Below are 12,955 nucleotides of genomic sequence, written 5' to 3'. Positions count from 1 at the left end.
AAAACTGCTTTTCCCGAATATCTCATAAAAAATTTGATTACGTTTATAATTTAAAAAGTGATTGTGGCTCACTGAATATATAGCGTTGTTCTCCATTATTCTATGTAGCTTCATTCTCTTCACCATCTTATGGATTAACAGATCACAATTATCTTTTTATTCAAATCTTACAAGTTCAACATCAAAATTACGATTTCCTCCAGACTTTTTAACATACGAGTTCACTGATAACGAGACTTCTTGTGCAACGATATTTCACAGGGAGACTTGCATGTAAAATACCCTTCAATTAATTTCTCTTTTCTTATTTCGTATCATGTCAAATCTTTCAACTAAGAATTTTTAGTTTTAAACAAAATGGCACTAGTAAAAAATTAACAAGAAAATTACTTCACGAAAGCACGCTGATGCTCATGAGTTATCGATTTCTGAGGTCTATGTTTTCATGAACCAAATGTAGTTAGGAGCAATAAGATTTGCAACGCCACAAGGTTGAAACAGTGTTCGTGGAAAATCATCACAGCAAAAGTCTAGACATAATTGAACATTATTATTTTTCTTATGTTTGGCTCTTCCCAGAAAAGACTTGTGATAAATAAGCATTATTTCATTCAAAATGCACCACAGATCCATTATCACTAAATATTAGATACTTAAAACAGTCTAATAGCTTTAATTCTGTCACCCATCAAGGATGCAGTGGTTGCTTCAACCGTAGGACCAATCTGAACAACAGGTTCTGTTGACCAAAACTACATTCAACAGGTTCATCAATGGCTTAATGTTTAAACCATTTACTAATATGACAGAAATATGGCTAACCAAGCACTGCAGATAAAGAGGCAAATCACTAGCTTGAACTTTGCCATTAACATTGTGATGTTATTTATACCCCACAGCACAGAAACAAGAGGGCGCCACGGTCCCATCACACAACTCATGGCCATCAGAAAGGGATCACTTTTCATGGCCACGAAACAGTTTTGAACCTGCCAAATTGACAAGACTCCAACCATTTTAGATCGTTTTCTCAAAACATACATAAATTGGGTTCATTCAAAGTAATCACAGTTCTCATCAAAACAGCACAGTAGTTCATGACCGGTTCTGGGACGGCATCCTCTCAGACCCATGTCTCGGGCGGAAGCTGCCAGATCGACTACCATTATCAGATCCAACACCTGTGTGATGAAATGGCCCCCAAATAGGATCTCTGTCAACCTGACTCAAGGGGAAGGTGGGCAAGTGTTCCCGTTCCCAAGCGTGATATCTGTTTGATACTGGATTTTCTGCTTCTTGGAAATTTCTTCCTGAAGAACTTGAAGGATAGAAGTAGAAGCCACCAGCCTGATCAGATGATGAGGCAGCCGGCCCCACTTGAGCCAACCCTCTGTGATTGTTGGATCGTCGAGTAGCAGACATAACAGGAGTGCGTACAGCTGGTGAATTACTTGGTTGCTGAAAATATGCTTGAAGAGCTTGAACACGGTCACGAGCCCGAGCTACACTTCCAGGATAAGGAGGTATCATTGGTGAAGCAACTGAACTTCCAGCTCTGGCAGCAGAACTGCAAAAGCGATGAACATCACAATCTGAATATCAGTACAAAAACAACATGCCTCCCCACTCCCAAGTAGTTGAGGAAAACATATAAAAGGCAAAAACAGCAGTTAACAAACAAACTTTGCTCGCTTTGGATTTTCCAAAAGTAGCACCACATAATGACTTGAATCAAGTTATCTTAAAGCAGGAGTAAATTGAATTCTAAATTTTTTTTCAATATTTCCTTCAAACTCTATATACCCATTTCTTCTTCTTACATTTTAGGCCCTGTACTTCAAAGCCCTCATTCCTTCACATAACCTCTCAACCAAACAGAATAAAAAGGTAAAGGAATGTAGGAGGAACTTTTTTTTTTTTGTGAGGTACAAACTAGAAACCATATTTATCAGAATTCGATAATTATTTAATCAGAAAGAAATTTATTGCCTTTGATTACACATATCATACCCGTGACCAACAAGGAATGGAGGGACAAAAGATCCTGGTCTTGGGATATCAGCATTGGTTCTGGCAACTCTCTGAGTAACAGAGGGAACCGAGGACTGATCAGCAGTACCAACACGACTGCTTGCCATAGGGAAAGAAGAATGATGGTCCCAACTATGATAATGCACATCCATTCCTGGGAAAGCATAAGAAGCAGGTATCTCGTTGGGAACAGATGGACTAGTCCAGTGATTGTTAAAATTAGGACCATCATTGATACTTCCACTCGAATTTGAGGATGATGGGTGAATTCCAACATAGGCAATATATGGGCATGGATGAGCAGCAGATGATACAGCTGTGTGATCAGCAAATATAGCATGCTGACCAAGAAGATCATGATCTACAAAAGTAGTAACAGAAACTCTCATTATTGAAGCTTGACAAAAAAGAGGTACAACACAGCAGTACAGAGAGTCGGAAATCTTACATGCACTAGATGAAAGATCCCCTTCGCTGTAGGCAAGTGAAATGCAGTGGTCAGATGAATCATATATTATTAGAAAATAAATGAAGAGAAGCAAAGGGGGCCTTGGCATGACACAAGCAGCAAAATCTACAGCACAGCGAAAGCAAGAAAAAAGGGGAGAAAAACCTTACTCCATCAACAGCAAGAAAGTTGAGGAATTATTCTCATCATTAGCTCATAGCTACCCTTTATTTTCTTCTGTGTAAATAAAAGGGAACTCAAGGGCAGGCACATAAAGTTTGCTCACCAATTGGCAAGCAGGCATAGAACAGGAAGTATTAGCATCCGCAGTTGAACTCTAATGTCACATGGAATATTATCCTATGTATACTCTCCAACACATGTGATACAGCAGAAAGACTTAAAAATGTTGATTTCATTTATTCATGATGTAAGTGCAAGTGGTAATGGAAAAAACATTAATGAAGAAATAAAATTAACACAAGTAGTTTGATAAGAGTAATCATCACATCAAAGTTCAAATTTGATTACTAAATTAATTCAATTTGGAATCCGCAAGCAATTGTATAAAATAATATTATTAGTAGAATGGTGTCGAAAACATCATCAAAACCGAAGGGAGTGTTACACAAGCCCATCTAAGAAAAGCTTTAATGCATGTCGATCAACCAATTGCAAACCCTAATAACAGTAATTGTCCAAATGAAACAGTTCTGATAGTGGAAGTACAAAACACATTGGCGAATGAGCTTGTAGCTGGTGGTATATAAGCCTCAAGGTCCAAGGTGAATCCTCCTTTAAGGGAATATTATGGAGGTACAATTCCAAGCTTCAGTCTAGAGACAGATTGCAGCCAATTCTAGGGACAACAATCTATAGAAACGTGCCAACTGCAGAGTTAGTGGGAACAACTCAGTGAAAGAGCAGAACATCATCAGTGCATACTTTGTTCACTCTGATATGCTAACTAATAGTTGAGAGACTTCAATCTTTTTTTGAGAATTTTTTACTTATTTATTTTGAGAAAATTAAAAGACTTCAATCTTCTTTTTCTTTTAAATCATGTACTAACATCAGACCCTATTTGTGGGATTACACTGGATATGTTGTATATGGGCCTTTTGAATGGTCAGTGTAGAAGCTTGATCCACTTGAATTGATGCTGAAATCTTAAGAACTTATATTCCTTATCCTGACTCACGTAAAATTTGCTAGAATCACATGAGGCAAAAAAAGAAATGATAATCTCAACTCTTTGCCCATCAAAAAGAAAGCAACAACCTACAGGCATATCATATTTCAAGGCCTCTGCAAACAGTGAGCTACTTAGATGCTTGAGGCAATTAGTCCAACAGCAAACCCATCAACATCCTGAACTCAAACTAGCTAAATAGGCCTGTGTTCAGATCTAGGAAGATGTAAAATGCTCTATGAATGGACTACTTCCACCTCACACAATGTAGTCAAACTTAACTCAAAACTCAGCCTCAATATAGCATAGAAAGAGATGAATTCAAACTCAACTCAAAATTCAAAAGGTAAAGAAAATATGTGGCTCTCAGTTCTTGTTAGGTAAAAGATCATCCTGGTTTTAACCCCCCACCCCAGAGGACACTACCAGACCTGCTATCCTTGCTGGTAATATATTTAGCAAGATGGAGAGAAGCAACTTAGTTTTTTTCTTTTTTTTGGAGAAGCAAATTTCATTGACATGTCGTTATATATATGTATATGAAAACAGTATGTCCTCTCTCTTTCTCTCTCTTCACAAGGTAAATAAGACAGCACTTGCATAGTGCTTATGTACAGAAGCAAGAAAGCAAATGTATTTTCCCTTCAACTATGTAAGGGGAACTGATGAACTATATCATGGTATCACCAGCATTTCATCTGCATACACACACCAACACATTTCTTCCAAGTATATCTTTTTCCACCAAAATGGCCAAATCTACCTCAATATTTTATGACAAGGGAAATTGACCTTCTCCATTAACAAGTCTAACAGAAATCCAAACAAATCACATAAAGGATGTCAGTATTCTCTTTCAAAGGCTATATAAGCAGAACAGTGACATTTCAACATTGCCCCACTTGTGGGAACACACTGGGTATGTTGTTGTAGGGACAGTTCAAGATTACAAGTTACCCTAATGAGGCAGCCTTATCAGTAACAAACCACAAGAGGGTTAAAAAGACTATCAATCTCAACCCAAAAAGTAAAACTGATATGCTCGGCCCAAAGAAGGCAAAGTAAAAAAGAAAAATTCAGAGTATAGTTGTTCTTACTCAAAAGATGCTGGTAGTCGAGTCAATCCACTAAACGGACACCAGTGAACTCCAAATGACTGCAAAACAACGCACAGGAAATAAATTATTCAGTAAGTAAAATTAATATTTGGCTTGAAAACAAATGCAATCAACAATAAGCAGATCACACAAGAAAAGGACGCCAACAGAAAAGCGAAAGCTACATTTAGGCAATATTAATGCAATAACAAATGTTCATGAGCCGAACAGGAATTTTCTTTTTAATGTTCTCTATTGCAATTGACAGGACTTGGGAGAAATTGAGAATTTTTTTTTTTTGTAAAAGCACAGGAGAAATGGAACTTCACACACGCCATTTGCAGTAGTTTCTTGCTCCTAAAAATAATTGACAACTACATTCAAAAATGGGAAGTCCCCACATCCAACTTTCTAGCAGCCAGTGCATATGTCGCAGTTGCTATGCATTTAACACAGTTACCACACTAACAGGCATTGTGTTCTCAAGTGGATATTCATGATGAGATAGAATCAGTAATTATGATGGACAAAAATATGGAGCCCCTTCGTTGACAAATCCTAAGACTTATGTGGTCTAACAAGCCTCATAACCTGATGCAATTCTTTAGGCAAATTATTCAGAAATCCAGTGTACATTTGGACTTTCAATAAGTTGTTGTAGATGACTTTCTTAAAAATGTGAAAGATCAGAATATCCTGTACTATGGGTTTATACTATGGATTTATCTTAATTGCTTCATGGAAATTGTGAAGACAAACCCAGGCCGACAAGATGTGCAGGCAAATCACATATCTAAGACACAAATCTCAAAAAATTAACACAAACAAATACTTCAGAGAGGACATCTTAACAAAGGGCCCCATGAGAACACTTTAATAGGCCATTTGTATTAATAATAATGTTTATATAAGCCTAAATTGTCAAAGTCAGCGAATGCAAACTCATATATCAAAAATATTTTGCTTGGATTGTTTAGATTTCTTGTAATACCAAATCAACAGTTCTACGCTCAAAGAACTTCATTTATTGTTACCAAGAAAATAATGAACCAACAGTACGGGTTTGGGTGACTGGATACAGCTACCACGACTGAAGCAGTTGAGCAATCCAAAACAGACAAAGTATATCACAAGAACATAAGAAAAGGCAATTCTGGGTCAGATGAGGCATGTCTATCTACTTCTTCAATAATAATCTTCAATCAGTTCCCAGTAGGAGAACCACGTCATTCAAAATCCACAAGAAACTTATGACGTCCGGATAAAGGAATGTCCCCAATGTTCCTTATCAGGGAAAAGAAAAAGGAACAGGAACATCCAATGAATCCCGCATAAAAACCAGATAGATCAAAACTCTTAATATATTTTTATGGTTAGATTGTCTAAGTTACTGAACAGTAGGTAAGAGATGACTCATATTTACCATTTCAGTGTAGCTCAGATCATATAGGTCTTCATCATGGGCCCAATCTTCCATGTTGAAATCTGGTAGGGGACGGCAACCACTTGCATATAGCCATTGACCCTTCTCAATTTTCCGACAGTTGGGACACTGCATTTGCCCCTTGATGTTAAAGGCAGAACCAATGCAATCTGCACACCAATTGCCAGAATGCGGAGTTGTCAACAAGATAAAATACACACATTTTCTTCTCATTAAAAAGTTATTAAAGGACGCCACAGGCATACGTTACTACACTCCATAGTCCCCTGCTTCTTCGCCCTAATACATTCAACAACAATAATTGTTGATATCAAAAGGAGAGATTACTAAGACCTTTTATCCCCTGATTTTCATAGTTGATGCGTTAGTTTTTCTGGTTTTCATCTAAAACCTTCTTCGCATCCAAAAATCATAGAACTGGCTACATTCTCATGCAATAATATCATTGTTAAGACTCAAAACTGGACAGGAGCAATCCCAAACAGAGAAGTATGATTGAAGGTTCTTTTATTTATCATCGTAATGCCTAAAGACTGCATCTTTATGATACAGGTATGATAATCAGTTTAACCTTTGATTAATCAACTTCTTTTTTCTTTCTTTATGGATTGACCTCCTCTTTTCTTGCTCCTTGTTCCTTACAAAGTTATAAAGTACTCAATTTCCTATAACATACTTGAATTTTTAATTTTATTAACAGAATTCTGCTAAATCCTTGAAACTGTAATTTTTTAAACAGAGTTCTATAGGACAAAGATCAAGTTTGACAATTGCCTAGACTGTCTAGCCATTCTTGGTATTTCTTCAATTTAGCTAAGCTGAAACCCAGTACCTTCAACTTCAACCGCTGAGCTGCTTTAAAACACACCCAAGTCACCCAGGCAACTAACGCATGCAATGCCATGTTTTGGAACTGCTAACCTAAGTGATAAGTAAAGGGAATAATCATCATCGTCTAATGAAGTCCATTCAATTCTATTACCCAGCTGTCACAATTTTGGCAAATACACGAGGATGAGTGTCTACTAGGCAATTGTGGTCTAAATTAGACCAAAACCTGCTCGACCCCCTTGTTTAAGTTAAGAGATTGCATAAAATTTACCAACGATTCTTTAAATAAAAGAAGTAGAGAAGTCCACAACTTTAGGGATAATCAGATCTCAGACAATCCAGAGAGGAATTTAACTAGCAACAAGTTTTTTGCTTGCTTATGAAACAAAGAAGTGTCAATTACGTTTAGTTAATCAAAAAAAAAAAATTGGTAGACAAACTAACCAAGATGAAATTGATGTCCACATTGAAGCTTCGACCAGGATCTATCCCCATTGTCGGTTACAGCTTCAAGACAAATCGAACACGAAACCACCGATGCCTTGTCTTCTCCTCCACCAACATCTCCTCCGTCGCCGTCATCCGTAAGATCCACATCATTCAATCCCATAATTTACTGGCAAACACAAGCTACAACAACTTGGTTTACTCCTAGCAAAAAAAAAAAAAAAAAAGAAAAACGGTAATCTTGCGTTGATCTTTGTTGATGAAAAAAAAAGGGGTATGTAAGAAAAAAAAAAGATGAGGAGAATCCGATTAAGAAGGCTAAGCAAAAGGGTCTTGGAATTTTGAGGAAGCGGTTTGGTGATAGGTGGGGAAAGAAGAGAAGAGGAGAGAAGAGAAGATGGATGAGGCTGTACAAAAACTGTGAACCTCTTTTCTTTCTATTTTCCTATAAACATCTTCTCTNATAGAAGAGAAGATGGGATGAGGCTGTACAAAAACTGTGAACCTCTTTTCTTTCTATTTTCCTATAAACATCTTCTCTCTCCTCACCGCCTGTTTTACGGAATTATATTCTTTTTCTTTTTTATTTCCTCTCTCTCTCTCTCTCTTTACTTCTAATACTACCAAAAATTCATATTTGACCGCTTTCAACTCTATATTTTGGTCAAATTTTAATTTTATTTTACTATTTTCTTCTATCTAAATACCAAAATAATATTTTTGAAAAAAGTTGTCTGCTATTTTAAACCNTTTACTTCTAATACTACCAAAAATTCATATTTGACCGCTTTCAACTCTATATTTTGGTCAAATTTTAATTTTATTTTAGTATTTTCTTCTATCTAAATACCAAAATAATATTTTTGAAAAAAGTTGTCTGCTATTTTAAACCTTTTGTTCTTTCATTTTCTTTTTTTTTTATGTTCTCTGTCTTTTTATTTTATTTGATTTTAAATAATTTCGTCTATTTAAAAATAAATTATTCTCGTATGAATATTAACATAAGTGAATAAAATCTAAAAAAAATAAAGGATACTTCTTAATTTATTTATTTATTGTAAAAATACACGTAATGAAGTGATGGATTAGAAATTAGTGAAAGAGACAGAAATTAAAATAGATATTTTAACTTAAAATATACAAGTATTAATGTTGATAACTATGTTTACTAACTAATGGTAAATAGATCAATTAAAAAAATAATATTTATTTGTTTTTTCAATCTTCGCTTGCCTTCAAGAGAGTGTGGATGGTACTTCTGTCGTATTGACGTTTGAATTGTGTTTATTCCATTTTAGATTAGTTCAAAATGGAAATAAGAACTCATTTAAGTTAATATGTATCACTGAAATTTTACTTACAATTAAAGGGATATTTGTATTTTATTTTGAAATAGACTTTATTATAAACATGTGGTGTTAATTTATTCATTCATGTGAATGTTGAATTCAACTTATAATTAATTTGACTTTATCGAATGCATTTGTTTGATAATTATTTGAACTGGACTTTTAAGAATCCAGTAATATTGCATTAAAGGATAAACATGTTGAGTTGAACCTAGATATAAAACCAATTGAAGTACAATAATTTTGAACTAAAATTGCAATTTGAAAGGTTGAAGACGTTATTGTCTATTAAATTCATATAATTATAAAAATGGAACATCAGAAAATAGGCTATGAATAAATTTGAATTTTACGATTTATTTGATTTAGATCGTTTTTTAAGATTGAAAAGTTTATTAAATCAATTAATTCTAAAATTTATTTCTTGACTTATTTTTTATGAAAAACTATAGACGGTCATTATCAAGTAATTATCAAACGAGTTGATAGTTTGTCCCAAAAATTTAACACGAGTTTAATTTGTTTTTGATTATGGAATTTTGACATAATTTTGGGTTCAAAACATCATTTTACAAGGACCCCATCAAAAACTTGAATTATAGTCATAAAGTTTTCTTGAATTCTTGAGTTAATACATAAATTAGTTATAATTCTTTTATTTTTTTTATTTCAAGTATGTTAATTGTCGAACTGAATAGTTTCGAGTCCAATTAAAACTAAAGGAAAAATTACATAAAATAGTACATTTTAATAAATAATTACTGATTTTAGCAATACTTTTTATTTATTACCATTTATAACAATACTATGTTAAATCTGCAATATGAATTAAAAGTGATCAAGTGAAAAAAAGATATTATTGCTATAAAAAGTAAATATTTTTTTATTTTTGTATATTTACGTAAGTTTCCCTAAACTAAATTTACTAGTGTTTAATTCAAACAATTTTTCAAGTTTATTTTTTATTAAACTTTAATGGACCGTGTTACTTGTAAAAAGGCCTATATAGACTAGCAAATCAATATTGCATTAATTAAGGCCTATATAGACTAGCAAATCAATATACTATGACATTTTAAAACTCTCTTTTTTTTTCAATTACTTTTTTTATAATTATAGTATTTGAACATATTTGCACACAATTCTCTCCATTTTTAGTATTTGATATATCATAACAACATAAATATTATTAAATAAATAAAAGAATTGCCTGCATTTTTCTTACTCTGCTGAAATTTAAATTTGTTCATCAAATGTGAAACAATTTAATCTATTAATTAATTGTGCAATAATTATTAATATCGAAATTATAGTAGGGATCATAATGCAATTATTATATTTTTGGATATGTTGTACTAAAAAAATATTATTAAAAGAAGAAAAATATCAAACATTGTAAAGAAGGTTTTGTGGAGGGTGAATAATGAAGCTAAAATTTATATGAAATTAATGTTTAAATTTATGTGGAATTTCAACTTTGCTATTTTTTCCAACCAAACTCTTGTTTGATTACCGTAATCTTCTGTGTTTTATTGCATTTTTTGTTTTATCATTAAGTAATATCTACTTCATACTTTTTTTTCTCAGAATTTATAATACATGTGCAACTTAGAGTTAATTTATATAAGTTATAGTGTGAAGAAGAATATAGAGTATTAAAAATATATAATTAAGTTAAACACCCAAAGAACAAATTAACCTTCATAATAATAAAAACACATACTTTCATTTTGCTTAATTGTGAACATATGATTTAAACCATATATCATGCACTAGTTTGTCTCCAACATTATAATTATACATTATTAATTTTTGTATTATACTTTCTATATTACTTATCAGTGATGGAGTCAAATTTTTATCAAGTGATTCAAAATTTAAAGAAGTAGACATGAAAGTTATCAAAGGAAGCTCACAATTACTGTATATACATTAAATATTATATTAACCACATATAAATAATATAATTTTCCACCGAAGGAGTTTGAATAAACCCGCCTCGATTACTCATCATTACTACTTCGTATCTAAATCTAAAGTGGATTTAGGCTAAAAAAATAAATAAATAAGAGTTCCAATTTCTTTTCAATGTTATATATAAAAATATATTTACTTATGTATTTATTGAAATATCCTTAATGATTAATTGGCAATACTTTGTTAAACATAATGTACATATTTATAAAAATCATTATTTTCTAAAAATATAAAATTAATGCAATTATAATCAAATGTCTGTGTAATTAATTTGCAATTATTCTCTTTTCTTAATTCATCTAATTCACTTTAATTTTAATCAATCATATTTTAATATTGTTTTTGTAAAGTTATATCCAATTTTTTTAAAAATATCTTCTTAGACATTGCAAGTTTAAACTAATTAGATTATAAAAATAAAATCAAAAGATCGTATTTTAACTTTAAATGTCTTATAAAAGTAACACTAACTATATGATTTAGAACTAAATTTGTAACTAAAAGTAATATGAAACATTTATACAATTTAAAAGGAAAAATAGATATTCTAGTTATCATATTCAATAGAGTGAAGTTTTAATTTTATTTTTTAAAAACTTATAAAATAATTTTGATAATTTTTGTAACAATCGATTTAATTGAAAACTTTTATAAAACTATGATCACTAAGAACCTACTTAATATTTAAATATTTATATTGTTACGTAATCTATAATAATTTATAAATGTCTATTTGTATCTTACAAAATTCATAATTAAAAAATATTATCAAATTACTATCGACTATCATGTATTTTCAAATTTTAGGAGGATAAATATATGAAGAATTTTTTTTATAATTGAATACTGTACATATTATAATATTTCTTAGCGTAATCTATGAAAATTGAAAGATTTATTAAAATGAAAGGAAGGAGAGAAAAGAAAAAGTAAAAAATTTCCATTTACAGTTAAATGAATGAAACAAATCAATGTTTTTGACAAAATCTAAATATCGTGACTTCAAAGTCCATTTTATCATATTTAGTTTGTAAAATTTTAGTCAAAGTTAATCGTTATTTTAAAGATAAATCATGAAACACGTATTCTTTCTATTTTCCTAAAACGTCATCTCTCTATCTCCTTTTTTTTTACAGAGCACATTTTATCCTTTTGATTTTCTTTTTCGTCATTTTTATTTTTCATTTCCTGTTATTTACTATTGTACTAAAGGATCAGAATTGAAGTCTATATTGAAACTAATTTAAATATATTTTATTTGTATTTATTACATTTTTATTGTCAATATTGTTTTTTGATAAAAGTATTTATTTTTAGAAAATTTATAAGGACATATTTGGATCTTTGATTAAATATGCGATATTACTTTATTGATTCACGTATATATTAAATTATATTCATAGATAAATTTACATATTCGAATTCTAATAGAGGATTTTACTTTTACTTTTATTATTAATGCAGTATATTTGGCATTCGTCGCGCATTTTCATTGTTTTAATGTTGTATTTGACATCCTTTAACTACATAGATATCAAGGAACTTTGTTTGTGATTATTAAACAAATAATTATGTTAAAAAATATTGTACGATACAAATTTAAAAATAAAAATTTTCTTTCTAAGCAGTTATAATTGATGAATTTTCGCATATAGTCACTCAAAAATAGCTTAATTATGTTATATAACCATAATTTACTAATTATGATTCGTAACTGGGAGAGGAAGGAGAGAGACGAGCAACATAGGGCATAAAGTGAACAAAAGTAAATTATATATGTATTTCGGTTAGATAATTGTATATATGGAATGTAGCTACTATGTATATGTATCAATGTTATATTTGTATATTTGCATACAATTTAAATTCGTACACAATTGAATCGAATTAAATATTTGTATTTGTATATTAAATCTATATATTTGTCGTTTTATACAAACAAAATTATACAAAATATTGTGTTTCTATAATTTGTGTTTATATAAAGAAAATGGAGAAAGACAAAAGAAGTCTGGACAAGGAAAAATTTGTATTTTTATAATTATACGTGTATGGGGTGGAGAAAAATGTATTTCTATTTGAATATCAAATCTCTCGTTTTACATTTGTGTTTGTAAAAAGTCAGTGAGAGATTGATAT

General features: G+C 31.3%; 1 protein-coding gene across 1 annotated transcript; it reads right to left on the bottom strand.

Moving 5' to 3' along the window:
* Positions 1 to 589: 589 nt before the first annotated feature.
* Positions 590 to 7,946, bottom strand: LOC107006215 (E3 ubiquitin-protein ligase RFI2). The gene is made up of 6 exons (XM_015204826.2): positions 7,488 to 7,946; positions 6,192 to 6,361; positions 4,769 to 4,827; positions 2,480 to 2,505; positions 2,011 to 2,392; positions 590 to 1,567 (listed from the first exon to the last, which is right to left on the bottom strand). Exons 1-6 carry the CDS (start codon positions 7,651 to 7,653, stop codon positions 1,096 to 1,098), a joined length of 1,275 nt encoding a protein of 424 aa, XP_015060312.1. The 5' UTR covers positions 7,654 to 7,946; the 3' UTR covers positions 590 to 1,095.
* Positions 7,947 to 12,955: the final 5,009 nt, after the last annotated feature.

This window comes from Solanum pennellii, chromosome 1 (genome assembly GCF_001406875.1).
Source record: "Solanum pennellii chromosome 1, SPENNV200".
NCBI classification, from domain to species: domain Eukaryota; kingdom Viridiplantae; phylum Streptophyta; class Magnoliopsida; order Solanales; family Solanaceae; genus Solanum; species Solanum pennellii.
Note: the sequence above shows the minus strand (reverse complement) of the source record. Positions and strands in the feature narration are given on the sequence as shown.